The sequence below is a fragment of the Phycodurus eques genome, chromosome 17 (genome assembly GCF_024500275.1).
Source record: "Phycodurus eques isolate BA_2022a chromosome 17, UOR_Pequ_1.1, whole genome shotgun sequence".
NCBI lineage: Eukaryota > Metazoa > Chordata > Actinopteri > Syngnathiformes > Syngnathidae > Phycodurus > Phycodurus eques.
In genome coordinates this window covers 14,695,434-14,710,986 of record NC_084541.1, presented here as the reverse complement: position 1 = coordinate 14,710,986, position 15,553 = coordinate 14,695,434, and the positions used below count along the sequence as shown (strand labels likewise).

At 41.4% G+C, this 15,553-nt stretch overlaps 1 protein-coding gene across 4 annotated transcripts in view; it reads right to left on the bottom strand.

Moving 5' to 3' along the window:
• The window catches only part of gria4b (glutamate receptor, ionotropic, AMPA 4b), a 90,411-nt gene extending 80,454 nt beyond the window's left edge, over nt 1–9,957 (bottom strand). For all 4 annotated transcript variants that reach the window (XM_061702244.1, XM_061702247.1, XM_061702245.1 and 1 more), the window contains exons 1-2: nt 9,568–9,957; nt 2,189–2,347 (exon numbers count right to left, since the gene is read on the bottom strand). In XM_061702244.1, coding sequence (XP_061558228.1) covers nt 2,189–2,347; nt 9,568–9,658 — 250 coding nt within the window. In that variant the 5' untranslated portion in view covers nt 9,659–9,957. The remainder of the gene's footprint in view (nt 1–2,188; nt 2,348–9,567) is intronic.
• Nucleotides 9,958–15,553: the final 5,596 nt, after the last annotated feature.

Sequence of the window (15,553 nt, the reverse complement as noted above, 5' to 3'; positions counted from 1 at the left end):
TTTGCATGTTCGCCCCGTGCCTGCGTGGGTTTTCTCCGGGCACTCCGGTTTCCTCCCACATCCCAAAAACATGCATTCATTGGAGACTCTAAATTGCCCGTAGGTGTGAATGTGAGTGCGAATGGTTGTTTGTTTCTATGTGCCCTGCGATTGGCTGGCAACCAGTTCAGGGTGTACCCCGCCTGCTGCCCGATGACAGCTGGCATAGGCTCCAGCACGCCCGCGACCCTAGTGAGGAGAAGCGGCTCAGAAAATGGATGGATGGATAATGATAATATAACAATGATATTTTATATTACATAATGACTTGATAATATATTACCAATAAATGAATCAATCATCATCGTAATATGAAAGTGAACATATTCTGATTATTGTTTTATTATTGTTTTATGTTCAAATCCATCATTTGTAGATAAACAAACAAATAACATATATTTATTTTCTATTTATTGAGTAATTATTTATGTATTTTAATTGAATTAATTAATTTCAACATGTGTAATCATAATTTTATTTGATATAATTTAGGATAGAATTCTTCTGGGTTTATTTGCTCATCACCATTGGGAGGTTTCAATTTCTATTAATTTATGTAATTATTTATGTATTTATTTATGTATTTATTTATGTATTTATTTATGTATTCATTTATTTTTTAATTGTGGTCATTTGCGTCATTTTCCACATTTTATAATTATGTGTCCACCTGCTCCCCTATAACTAAAACTGTAATTTAAGCGCAAGTTGAAAACATCAAACCATTTTTTAACATGTTTGTTTATGCAAAAATGAAAATGAATGAAAGAAAATCAGCAGGACAATTATTGAGTGGTGTCGCATTACCCATCTTACCATTTTTATCAACCTGCTATTTTTAGGCTGAGAGGGGCAATATTATATTTTCTACCTCCTTTCTGAAAATCAGACATATCAAATAAATACAAGGACCGTCTTCTTATCTCATATTTGAAATCTGTCACAGACATGGGAGAAGAAAAAAACAACAACAACAACATAAAAGTCGCAACAAATAACACTTTCGATTGGCAAGCCAAGCTCACAGCACTTCATTCTCTGCTTAGTTTAGGTATCGATTTTTCTAGCAGCGCATTACTCGGTGCGTAGCACAAGACATTGGCCTGTCGTGTTTTATGGCGTACGTAGGACCCTCGCAACCCTTCACCCCCATCCCCCCAATGCACATCTAGAGGGAAGGAGGTTGTTTTCCCCATATATCCTCACTAAAAAACACCACCGATTTCTATTTGAACATGTTTGTGTGGTTATTTGCACACATCACATGTGGAGCAACACACACACAGGCACACGCACACATTGCTTTTGACTGGCAGCCTTGAGATGCACCACTTAACATATGAGTCAACACAACACTGATGTTCCCTCGCATCACATCAGCTCCAGTCGGCGTCCTCATTTCAATTAATATTTACAATACATGCCCTTCCGTTCAGTTAAGAAAAAATAAATCCCTCAGCTAGACTACAATAACACACAAACAGGACACAAGATGATCTTGCATTATGTGGGGACGACGTCTTTAAAAGCGATTAGTATTACGGTAGACAAATGGGTTCAATAGTTAACCACTGAGCTCGTATGAACTCTGTTGCTAACCAAAATAGCAGCACCTACCAAAGTAGTGTATATGAAAAGGGTCTTTTTTAACTTCCCAGGGCAATAAAAAAGATTATCCTTATGTCACGTCTTTAATGACGATTAGCGTGCCGATAAACACGCTAGTTAAATGGCCTACCGCTGAGCCCATTTTACTTTGTTGCTAACCAAAACAGCAGCACCTACCAAGGCTCAGATGAATTATAGCGGGGAGTCTGAGGACTAAAGATGATTTACGTTCCACACCGACAATGTCTTTAACGACACTTAGCATTCCGGTGGAGGCACAAGTTAAATAGTTATTTTTATCAAGCAACATGACTTGTAATTGCATCACCTATGTGCAAAAAAAAAAAAAAAAAAACAATACACACTGACAAATAACACCAGATAATGTTGAGCTATTCTCTATTACCAATACAAGTGATGAAATTAAGATAAGGGACGATTATGATCAAATTAAAAGCTACTGTGTATCTTATGAAACACCCTATCAACATGGAGTTGATGCGGCACAAACAGCTCATAAAAGCACACGAGAACAACTTACAGGCGTTGGTGACGGCAAAGCTATTGGCCGTCTCAATGTTGTCCACATGAGGCACCAGGTTGAAGGGCGCTTCTGAGGCATTGGGGCTGGTGTTGTGCAGAAAGATGGCCAAGCGAAAGGCAGTGTACTCCTGATCCGTATTTCGGATGAACAAGCCGCCTGAAGGGGAAAAAAAGACAATGTCGGATAAGGGTTTTGGCAAAAGACAAATGCAAGGGATAACTGTTTTGGGAACACCGTGGTCGGTCGGCTTATGTTTTTGATATGAAGACATAAAGGCGAGCAATATTAATGAGTTGATTGGCTTTGGATCCCTCTGGGGAGCTCAATTAAATACAGATCCCATAATGGGAGTCCACCACTACAGAAAACCATGAATCTTGACAACTCCAACATATGGAAACTGGAACTTTCAGATCCTAAACCAAGATATACACGGCTTCATAAGACTACGTTTCTGCCAGCCTAAAATTTACTTGTGACTCCGCCACTGTAAATCATGGAACCAACCCACTATATCAAATGGGACTAATTATCAAAATAACAGGAACATAAACTGCTTAACCATGTGAGACTTCTGACTTCCACCCTAGTCCAGGAAATCCAAACCTCTGGACCATCTTAAACTAGTGACACTAATCATAAGATCATAAAACCAAGGTTAGTCTTTCCCAAAAGTAATTTGTAACTACTCCATCGTATCTCATGGACCCAAACAGCTTGACCAAAAGGGACTATTTCATCAAAATACCAGGAAAACTAACTCCTTAACCATAAGAGACTATTATTGTCTGTTCCATCTTAGACCAGGAATATGAATCCCTTGAACAAAATGGACTTGTCCTTGTCCATCTTAAACTAGGGGCCCTATATGAAAGACACAATGGGGTTGTTAAACCTCAACTGCCCGGCAAAAAGCGACTTACAAAACCACTTAAACCAGGAATTCTATCTGTTTGAACAAAAAGGACCTGTGACTATTCAGTCCTAAACCATGGACTCTACTTTCCACACCTGTCAGTATTTAAGATTATTCCATACAAAACCAGGAATCGTAATACAAGAACTTCAGGGACTTGTGACTATTTAATCTTAAACCAGGGGCCAGAATTGTGAGACCCAATGCATCAACAAGGACAAGATGAATGCTTCTGTCAAATGCGCTAAACCATCCACAGGATACCCTCACATTCCACTTAAAGTTTGCGCCCGAGAGGTCAAAATTTATACAATATATGCCGAGGTACTGCATTTCCATCCAGAACATAAGGGACCACCACCACAATTCTATCTGAAACCTGGAAAACTAACTCTTTGATCCTGTGGAACCTGTGATTATTCTATCTTAAACCAGAAATTGTAACCTGGCTGGACCATACGGGAATTCTAAGTCTCTTCTACCTTAACCTCAAATACCAGACACAAAGACACTTGTGACTGTTTTCTCAAAAATCAGGAATCCTAAGAACTCAATCGCAAGAACTTTAGGTACTTGTGACTATTCCATCTTAAACTAGGGACCCGAATTGCCAGACCCCATGGGACTTATTCCAGCTACAGTAAAACCAGAATCCCTAATTGCTAGCCCTTTCAAGACTGGGGACAATTTTGTTTTTTAAAGTACTAACTAAACTGCTTTACCCTGTGATATCTATGACTACTAACTCATAAACCAGGAAACCTACCCACAAGACCGTAAGTAACAGTAACAATTCTATCAGAAATCAGGAACTCTAACTTCTGGACCCTGATACCATTCCATCCCAAACCACAAATCCACTTAAGCATATGGGACCTGTAACTATGTCATCTAACTGAAAGAATCCTAACTGCTAGACCATGTGGGGCTTTATTTGTCCTTGGTAAACACAGCATGTATTAACTTGTCTACCATTCAGCAGTATGTTCAGGATTTAATCCATGTTAGCAGGTAAACACACGTGTACAGCACGAAAGACAAATTGGAGCTGGGCCAATGGGAATGTCCTTTGATTCCCAGCTTCTGTTTATTCATCGACTGTTTCCCACTAACACGATGGCGTCTTTGGGTTGGAAAGTCAGGGGATCACCAGAACACCAGAGGGTACATATGAACATCTGTGCCACATGTCATAGCAATCTATCCGATCCTGTGTTGGCCATTCAGCGAGGATGATGAATGTCAAACCGCCGGCGGAACCCACGGGGGAATATCAGGGGATCACCAAAGTCATGGGCCAATGCTTCAACAGGGGAAAGAGGAATGGTTCTGTAAAATGTGCCAATCCATCCACAAGATACCGGAAATTCCACTTAATGTTTGTGCCCGAGACGTCAAAATCTCGAGATATTGAATTTTCCATATAGAACCAGACAATGCTAACGAGAGACGAGATGTGATTAGCGTAGCTTGGTAATAGCAGTATGGTCGGGTACTGCTGACCTCAATATTCGCACTTTATAGAAAAAACAAATAGTCATGCAAATGTTTGTCAAACTACGAGCTTAGCATAAGATTTTAATATTGGTTCCTCTCGGCCTTCTTGACATTACAACCTAATTCATGTACAAAGCTCCTCATTATGGATGTTCATGCTCGTCCAAATGTCAAAGGTATTTTAGGTTGGAGGCTGTTTGTTTCGCATTTCAAAAGCATGCCTTTGGGCTACATTTTTGTGTGAGCAAATGTCCTTTAAAGCAAAATGTCAGTGTGTATTTTTTATTTGTATTTTTTTAAAGGCTGAACTCCTCGAAGCTAAATTTGTTACCAAATGCCTGCAGTCTGCGTTAATTCCTAACTAGAGAACCACAGAATGGGTTGTGAGTGAAAGAAAGAGTTTTAAAAAACAACTGTGGGGAAGAGTCACTGTTGGTGTAGTGGTACACTTGCCTGACTTTGGTGCGGGCAGCGTGTGTTCAGTTCCCACTCAGTGACGGTGTGACTATATGTGCCCTGCGACTGACTGGCGACCAGTTCAGGGTATAGTCTGCCTTTTGCCCGAAGTCAGCTGGGATAGGCTTCAGCGCCCCGTGACCCTAACCAGCATAAGATGTGTTAAAAATGGATGGATGGAATTGTGGGGAAAACTGCCTTAACTGTGCTTTATTGATGACCACCAACTTTAATGGCATAAAGTTTAATCGTCATAAACGGGATCTATATCTAATCTATTTTGTTATGTTGAATCGAAGGATACCTGAGGGCTTTTGTGGATATGATGGATTGATTTCCTGTTAGGGATGTTCGCACTTTTCCTCCACCCTTCCTCATTCCATCCAGTGCAATGCATGCTGGGACAGCCAGCAAACCCATTCTGGTCCTTACAAAAGGATGTAAAATTGAAGAGAACTGTGTCTGTATTCTAAAACAGCGTGACTAAAATTCTACAACAAAGACTAAACCAGTAAATGTAAAAAGATGGGTGAAGGGTGGGACAAAATATCAATATCGCAATGTACCATGTGTTTATCAGTGCAGTATTGAAAGACAGAACTTGCATATTGTAACATGGGGAAAAGTGTGGTTCACATAAGTAGTTGTTGGTTGTGTTGTTAAACGATCATTAAAAATGTAATTGGACTATATTTTTGATGGTACAATTACATAAGAAAAGTTAATTTTTGTATTCATTGTTTAATTTCTCTATTGCTACAGATGATTGCTGGTTTTCTTCCGATATAAAGAATATCGGCCAATTTTGGTGTTGTGATAATACTATTAAATGCCGAGCAAAATACTCTGACAATATCGTATCGTTAGTTTTTGTTCATGAATCGAAATTCTGTCGTTTTGGATGTTTGTTTACAGCAGCAACAAATGCAATGCAAAGATTTTTGTCATGAACATTTCTAAAATCTACATAACCAAGCAATTGCAGCATTTGTGTTAATAAATATACGGTTAAAGTCGCACTATACGGTTAAAAAACATTCAAATCTAAACCTACAAAAAAGCAGTAGGTGCGCATGTGTGTAATGTATTGTCCTTTTCTAAGTTTATTTCTTGGTTTTCCTTGCCTCTGTTGCCAAGTGCTTGGTCGTGCGGCAGTCAGTTGGTTGTCGTTAATGCATGTTGAGCGTGGTCCTTGACCTGCTCCATGTTTAACGTGCCTTGAGATAACTTCTGTTGTGACTTGGCGCTATATAAATAAAAGTGACTTGACATCACTAACTAGTGACCCAGCTTGCATATTACAGACATTTTGCAGGCAGGTTCTATTGGCAGCTGGCAAACCATCTTAATGGCGCATTACTGCCACCAACTAGTATTGTCCTTCCACTGCAAGGAAACCAATGTGTATTGATGGTGGCCGGATGTTGTTAACGTTGCTGCCGCCATCTGTTGGTAGGGATCTGAAGCGCACTTGTATCTCAGATGTTTGCTCGTAACTCAAGACACACAAAAAAAAATCAGCCAAGCAAAGGCTCGTATCTCGAAAAACCTGTACGTCAAGTTACTCATATCTAAAGCCAGCATTTTATGTACACATATCCGAACAGATGATCCAGAACAAGTTGCTCCAATTGTGCGGAAATAACCCCACAAGAATCAAACACTGGGCAGTGACAACACACAATTAAATAATATATAAAAAATAATACAATTATTAAACGTTACATAAGCATTTAGTTGGTATGGGCTGCCTCCATCTGACCCCCACAGATTCAAAGGAGGGTAACCTCCACATTACTGCTCTGTCAGAATCCGGTATATGCGAAACCTACTTCTACATTTGGCAAAACAGGTCTAAGCACTTCCTCCTGGGTGGGGAGAAAGGTGAAGGGGGCCGTGAAAAAGCAACAAAAGGGCCTTTAAACGTCTACAATGTCTCTTTTTCTCACACATAATGTCCCCACAGAGCCACCAAAAATGACAAAAGTCAATGTTTAGGCTTTGTTCGTGTTCGCATATCATATTTTTATAAATAAATTATGTATTTAACTTTAGTCCGAATACACCAACCATAAAGAAGACACATTTTCAGCTTCAACCGCTTCAAACAATCATGTAATCAAACCGTAGTCATGCTTGTTAGCGTAGCAAACACAAGAAGTCAGCTTTTCCGTTTTCCAGATTTGATCACGTGATGTTCCGCATACAGCAGATTGTGTCACTTGAACAATGCAGTGTAAAGAAACACTACAAAGACTGGTGATAAAAAAATAAAAAAAATGATCCACAATATGCAGCACTAGGGGAGATGCCATGACATTGCTACCATTAGTAGCAATGCTACATAAGCCCGGAATGGTAGTGGATCCATCCACCCGGCTACTTTAACTTCCACTAACAGCACAATGGCACATCGCCGCAGGTCCAGCAGCGCGCTTTCATAACAGAATCCGACCTCTGAACTCCCTGGGGGTACGGTAGCGTATCACATAATATAAAGAGACAAGCACAATCATTGGAACAGCCTGTCATTTCACATCAGAAGGGAGAGTGTGCAGTGTGCAGATGTCAACGCCATAAAATAAAAATCCATCTGTCCATCCATTTTCTATAACACTTGTCCTCTTCTCGGGTCGTGGGTGAGCGAGAGCCTATCCCAGCTGACTTTGGGTGAGAGAGGCGGTGTACACACTGAACTGGTTCCCAGCCAATCGCCAAGGCACATATAAATAAACAATCATTGAGAATTCAATCTTGAATGAACCTAACCTGCATAGTTTGGGAATGTGGGAGAAAGCCAGTGTACCCAGAAAACAGAGAGTTGAACCTGGAACTTTTCAAAGGGAGGCAGACGTGATCAACACTATTACACCATGTCGCCAACTACTGAATGATGTCCACCGCAATGAAACGGACAGAACGAGGAAAAATAGCACTCCATAATATTGTACATCAGTGATTTTCAAAGTGTGGTGCAAGTACCACTGGTGGGACAGCGGGCACCCTCTAGGGGTCAGCGAATGAATCACTGCCCTAGTACAGTTCAGTTGTATTTAACTTTTCAGTTTAATACGTTTGAAATAAATCTTGCACAACGGTTTGTTTTTAAATATTTATTGAGGTACAATTTTAACTTTCTTTCTCCAATAAAGTTGAACTTAATGATTACATAAATACATTTATTAATTTGTCTATATTTAAGCACAGTGTTAATTTTCAAACTGCATAATGTTACAATAGCTTACAATAAGATTAGCTATACTTTTTTAGGACTAAACCCCAATTTTTGGTGAACACTTGGGCCTACAACGCTGCTATTTTATTGTTGGTCATTAGGGTGGTGCATGGAGAGCAATTTTTTTTTTTAGGTGGCACCAGGGGCGTCACTTGGTTTTGACATTTGGGCGGGCTGATGCTTATATTTATCGCCCAAAATTAATTCTCAAAGAGGGGAATTTTGACAATATTTGTTTAGGGGGTTTGAAGATCAGTTTGAGGGGGGGCTTGGACTATGAACCTTCACCAGTAATGCGTATTACCAAACTTATTTTTTGAGGGGGGGGGGGGGGGGGGGCTTGAGAAGTTTTTAGGGGGACTAAAATAGGCATAAGGAGGCCACTGGTGTAAAAAGTTTGAGAACCACTGTTGTACATAAAATGACATGAATAGAATTAAAAATAATTAAAACGTTGCGCCGTTGTGTTCAATCTGTCGCTTAAAGGGTGAAAGCACCACAACGTAGATGCTATTTAGCGTTAGTATAAAGTTGGCAGACTGAAAGGGGGTGTTTTAAATACATAAGGTGTAATTCTCCTTGTTCCATGTTTCGTTTCCGCTGCGAGTGGCAATAAACAGCTTGAAGCCTCTTTTTTTTAATTGTTCACTCATTGTATCAGCCGGAGTCACTGCCGCTGCCACCGTACATTGCTCGTATCTCAAGTCCGCACTCTCAGGTCAAAGCAATTTTTTTTTTTAAATCAATTGAATGACGGCTCGTATCTTAAAAACCAGCTAGTTGATTCATACGTATCTCCTATATCACGACCCTTGGGTTGACAGAGTACTGGATCAAACGCATACGGCCCGCCAACCGTAGGTTTCCCACCCCTGCTTTAAACGAACGCAAGTCATTGGACGAATTCTGCCAATCTCCGTGGAGTTTGATTGCAATGCACACACGCACATTCCGTGCACATGCAGGCTGCGTGGTGAAAAAGCAGTCACTCTGCTGCAGTGCGCTGATGGGATGCACACTATCTCGCCTCGACGCACGCGCGCGCGCGCACACAGCGGGAGTAAGTGTGTGCTTAAGCATGCACATCAAGATTTGTGAGCACACGTCCAAGAAAATGTGCTGGAATCAAAATGAAAGACTCTGACAGGACGTCCGCGCGCATTCATCCCTCCGTTTATTCACGGTCCGTTCTTGGAAATCCAAATAATAATAATAATAATAATAAATAAAAAAGAAATAAACAAAAAGCAGTCGAGTATTCCTCGCACTTACCGATCTGGACGCTGCTGGGGAAAGCTGCCAGCGACAGTCCCCACAAGCCCCAAAATATCAACAAAAACCAGCGGCGAGAAGAAATCCTCATTTTGTGGCGCTTACAAACTGATTGGAGACATTTGAAGCAGCGGCTTCTCGTTTAACAGCCCGCGGGGCAGGAGCAACATCTACATGTAAAGACAGAAATCATAATTTCAAGAAAATAAATACAACAAAACAAACAGAGTGACGGATGGAAAGCATTTAAACATCCATGTCTGGCTTTCTTTTTTTTTTTCTTCCTGCCCCCTTCTTTCTTGTTCCTTTGGAGATCTCCACCAGCGTTTTGGACCGTCAAAACTGCGTCCAGTCCGGCGCTGGAGCTTTGCGCACAGCGCCACCAAAATGAGGAAGAGGAGGGAGGAGAGGCGAGGAAGAGGATGGGGGGGGGGGGGGGGGGGGGTGAACATCAGCCAGAGGCGGCCAGTGAGTCTGGATGCGGCTGCAGTCACACACACACACATGAGCCTTTTTCCCTTTTCAGCGCAGGTGGGGCGTCTGCCACTTACCACTTAAACATCCCCCCCCCCCCCCCCTGCCATACTAACACTACATTTATGTTAAAAAATAATGTATACAATTTTAAAATCTATATTTTAGATTTTAGATTCATTTCAATTATTTTTTCTCATTTCTAATGAGACATAATTATAAAGGGTATGTCCCCCCCAAAATGTACTCGCTGATTGCTCATTGCATTAAATTAAAAAACAATGTGCTTCAGAGGTTCTAAATAGCTCCCCTGGATGTATACCACTTGGATTCCGTAAGGGTTCAATAATGTTTTTCTTTCTTTTTTTTTGACGATAGATTTACATATAGCACCCATGATATATGAACCTCTAAAGTACTAATATCCAAGAATCATTTGGTTCTCATGCTGTATAGAACCACTCAATAATGGTCAGTTCTATAGAGAACCGCACTGAATGGGTGCTAAATAGTCCCCAAAAGTGGTTAGCGTACAAAGCCAAATAATTGCATTTGGGTACGATGTCCAACTTTAATTTTTTTTTTATTTGTTTAAAACAAATGGAATGTGATACCAGAAGTCAAATATTGTGACACACAAATATTTAAGTATGCAACTACTGTTCAATGTATGTTAAGAGATTTGGTTGGGGGTGAGTTTCATATCTTTTAAAAGCGAAACATAAAAATTGCAATTTCAGGACAGATTTTCTGCCAAAATCTAAACAATAAGCCCATTCAGCAAGAAACCTGCAGGAGACACTTTTCTGGGCCAGAAAGTGTTGCGGTGGGTCACATCTGACCCCCTGGCCTTGACTTTGACACCTGTGGTTTAGGCTAATTGTTCTTTCATAGCATTAAATATTGCTATTCTTCATTTTGACCAATTGGACTTTTCTATGTCAATAAACACCAAAATCAAAACAGATAAGGCAGCACAGCGAAATAGTGGTTAGCACGTCCGCCTCACAGTTCCTAGGCTGAGGGATCGTTTCAGTCGGACGACGAGTGCTGTATCTAAAATTGATATTGATTGATATTCTTTCAGCATGTAACAATTAATATTTTATGAATCTAATGAGAACAAGAGCTACTTTTAGTAACGGCATTGCTTTGATGTCTGTGCAATTAATGGAATACATTTAAGGAAATGTCCGTATCCTCTCAGGAGAAACCGTTGCAAGGTTTTGTGCCAAGGTCCAAAAGAGAATCATTTGCATACTAACTTCATACTCCGTCTCACGTAGAAACATTTTCTATGGAGATCAATAGAGCGGCCCATCGAGCAGCCGAGACATGCTCATCTGTCGATACTTAATCACAAAACCGTCAATATTCTAATCCTCCTGCAGCTTCTTAAAATTGTTTTAAAAAAAATAGTCGCTATAAATTAGAAGGTGGCGTCTCGCTGGGCAGTGCATCTGGAAAATGACAGATTTGCTTTGTCACTTCTGGAAGATTGCATAGAACACAAACTCAAATCTCTACTTAAACACTTTTGACTTTAACAGTTTGGGAAAATTCCTGAACCTTTTTGATCCTCCGAAACTGGCCATGGAAAAGTTAAAAACGAGGCACTAGCTACTGCATATCAGCATGTATATTGCTTTGTCACTCGAGTAGCGTCATCGAAGGTTGGGCTCTTATACCTTTGACTCTTTACTTTCCTGGAAACGTACCTGAATCTTTTGGGCCATGGAAATGAAGTCCGATAATTGGCCTTAGGGAGACCTACCTGCCCTTCATACTGGGTACTAGACAGTAGCTTGTTATTCTACTGTATACCCTTGATTCAAACATACATTCTTGGCCCTAGAACAGTACCAAGCGTTACCTTGGGGTCCAGTACTTATGTCTATGGAGAACGGGAGTGCAGGTAGAATGAATTGTAATTTGATGTGGTGGTACCCATTGCTTGTAACTTATTCCTGTGGCGCATACCTGGACCAATTGTGACCCTGAAGAATACAACCTGGACCTTGGAGAGCAATACTTCGTGGTGTGGGGGGGAGGGGTGGTACAAGACAATACCCTTTAGGGGTGCAATTTGTCATTTAGGTGGTGCCCTCAAAGTTTCTGTACTTTGATACTTGATTTTTTTATTTTGTCCCCTTACGGCCTTAAGTCTGACTGACTTTCTGAATGAGTTGTGTGTTTGCGTAATGGACCACAGCCATAACTCCGGTGCTGAGCAGATGGGAATCCCACGCAGGTTTTCCCAGCTCACGTTAGGGCCGAGTGTCGTGTTTCTCAGCGACTCTTTGGGAAGGAATCCCGTCCATGCACACACACACATATATATATATATAAATATATATATAAATATATATATATATATATATATATATATATATATACACACACACACACAGTGTGGTTGTCATTGTAAATGAGTGTCTGCAGCTTTCTCGGATGGAAAAAAAGTATAAAGAGATAGTACTTTATTGGGAAACGGCACCCTGCAAGCGGATAAATCAAACCTTTGAGCTTAAAAGCCTCTAACAAGTAACATTTTTCCAAATAGCTTCCAATTTAAGCAAAAACGAGGCCGGTTACATCACATTTTGGACATTTAGAATCAGCTAGAGTAAGCTTGCACAATGTATTAGACATCTTATTAAAACTGTATGATGAAAGATACATCGCCTTGTGACGCAACGATTCCATTTTAAAGCATTTAGTGAGGAACTGAGGTCAGAAAAGGAGATCTGAGTGCATCTAACGCCATCTAATGTGCACTTAATGCTCCATAGGCCTTCTTTTGATGGGTTTCATCCATAGCTGGAGTGGAGCTTCAATGTCCTCTGTCATGGCTGAGAGCCAGGGTCTTCCCTCTGGCCGGTGGCCGAATAGCAGCAGTGGAAGCTTTTGCCAGGAGTGACTCACCCTGTGAGAAGGTGCTCAAAAATGACGTTTCCATGAAATGGGTAAAGACAAAAAGGGTCTTTTCTGCCCGGATAGCCTCCATTGCTGTCCTTTATTTATAATTTGGACTCCCCATTTTTTGAATTCTTGTGGCTCAGCCGGTAGAGTGGGTTCATTCACTGACCACCGGGTTGATGGTACGAAACTCAATTGCCTTACCGGGTAAAACAAAGGAAATTATAGAAAGGGTTGCGTTTTTATATACCGTTTGTTAGGGGAAACATGGCATTAGTGGTACACATTCTACAGATGCAAACTAAGGGCATCAGAATCCCACTTCTGACACAATTTGCCTTGGAGGTCTGAGGATCAGTACCCTCAACCTGGATTTGAACAAGGAGCCTTTCACATGGAAGCCAGATCGCATGAACAACCCTAGTGACCGCACACTCCATCTCACTGGCTCTTCCACATTCAAGGTAATGGCGAACAATCCCACTTCTGACACCGTATTTGTGACAGACGTCTGAGAATAAGTACCCTAAAACTGTCTTTGGCATTGTTGCCAGATTATGTACACATCACCAGTGATGGCACACGCCATCCTATACTTTCCAGAGGCAGGGTAACGGCTAACCATCCCGCTTCTGACATCATACTTGCCAAAGAGATCAGAGAAGGAGTAGCCTCAACCTGGATTTGACCAAAACGCCTTTGACCTGCTCGCCATATTAGATACACAAACCCAGTGATGGTACAGACCACCGTACACTTTCCACGCGTAAACCGCTAACCAGCGCACTCCTGACACCAAATTTCTAGAACCCTCAACCTGGATGAGAACTATTGGATTGAAAAAAATCTGTATACTGGCCGTGAACACCAAAGAGCCAGCCACTTTGGCATGGTTGTTAGGTTGTTTCTGTAACGCTATGCAGGTTATTACAGATACTTTCACCAAGGATAGGCGGGCCCGAAGTCCGGCGTAGGTTCTAAGTGGTGAGTTAGAGAAAGCAGACTGTTTGTATCATCCGCTCCACATAAATAATCAATGACTAAATCAAACATCAAATGGAACGGCTGAGGTCTGGGGAAGGCAGAGAGAAGGACGTTCCGGGGCGATAAGCAGCCTCGGAGTAAGGAATGACAGTGAGAGCGGTCGAGGGCGAAGCGAGGAGGGCACAGTGTGAAAAAAAAAATGAGAGAAATGGAAAGCGACAACAGGAGACAGAGGGGATCTGAGCCCCGCAGCGGGCCCTGGGAGAAGCTCAGCCAGGCAACTCTCGGGACGAGCAATTCTGAGGAGGCAGACACTCTTCATCTGCTCCACCCGACATTGCCAAGCCATCCACGCCGCAGGTTGCTACCACAGGGGAGGTGGTACCCTGATGTTTGTTCTTCAACAAACTCGCCTGTCCCATAAACAATTCAAAGAATTAAAGTCTGCATCTCAAGTAGACATGCGTGGGACAGGCTCTCTGTTTGACCTCCGCAGTGTGCGCAGGAGCTAATTAATTACACAAGTATTCGCCTCGTGATTGATCGGCATGCAATTATAACAAAGCGATCCCGTAATCAAAATGCCGACGCGCCTTAGCAGCCACGTCCTCTAAAATTGGCCAAACAATGAAAACTGCTTGAACATTTATATTTTTCTGCACTTTTTTGACAGTGTAGGTAGGGAAATTTTCCATATATGGAAAGAAAGTCCACAGCAGGAGGAAGTCTAGATTTTACCATTTTAGATATTACCATTTTTAGGTAAAACTACAATTGAGCTCACTGATACATCATATTATATGTACGGTACATTACACATCTAATAGCGTCTTAAAAATCACTTACTAACCCTCTGTCATTTTTTGCAATGCTTTTCCACTAAACCAACCGTCTGCAACAAATATCGATGCGGTAAACATGGGCAGTGGTCAAATGGTTCCGGGTGGCACAAATACGCTTTTATTCTTACTTTTTTTTGCATTTTTTGCATTGACCAATTCTTGTGGTCGACTTAGCTGAGCTAGCTGATTTTTTTTCACAGCCCTAATAGTGATACAAGTGAAACCGATTTTGACTCAAGGGTACCAAATACTGTTCCTTTCATTGAGGACTTTGCTCATGAAACACTTTGAATGTGGACTCTCAAATATTAATTTGACATCCATTCAGACCCAAACCAAATTATGCCCACAGCCACGAGGGGGATGTCAACAAGAGTTCTGTGGAAAAGCCATGATAAGCTGTACTATATGAACCGGTGTTAACCAAATCCTCAATTAATTGAGACAGTATTTGACGTATCTGACAGTATCTAGCGATTAAACTGAAGCCGTAATAAGGTGATAGAAAAGTGTGACACCAACCAGGACTCCAACTCAGCCAAGCTGGCAAGAAATGAGCTCGGTAAATAATTTACATGCTCCTGGCTGGCTGCTGTGGGCAAAGAGTTGTATTCATTCCCCCCCCCCCCCCCCCCCCACACACACACACACAAAGTTACTCATCATTTCATAATAGTAGCAAACACTGTCAGTCTGGTTAAAGCTACAGTGTGCAGGACATTATCAAGGTGGAATCCCGATGACTAAAGGCAAACTTCACCCACTCT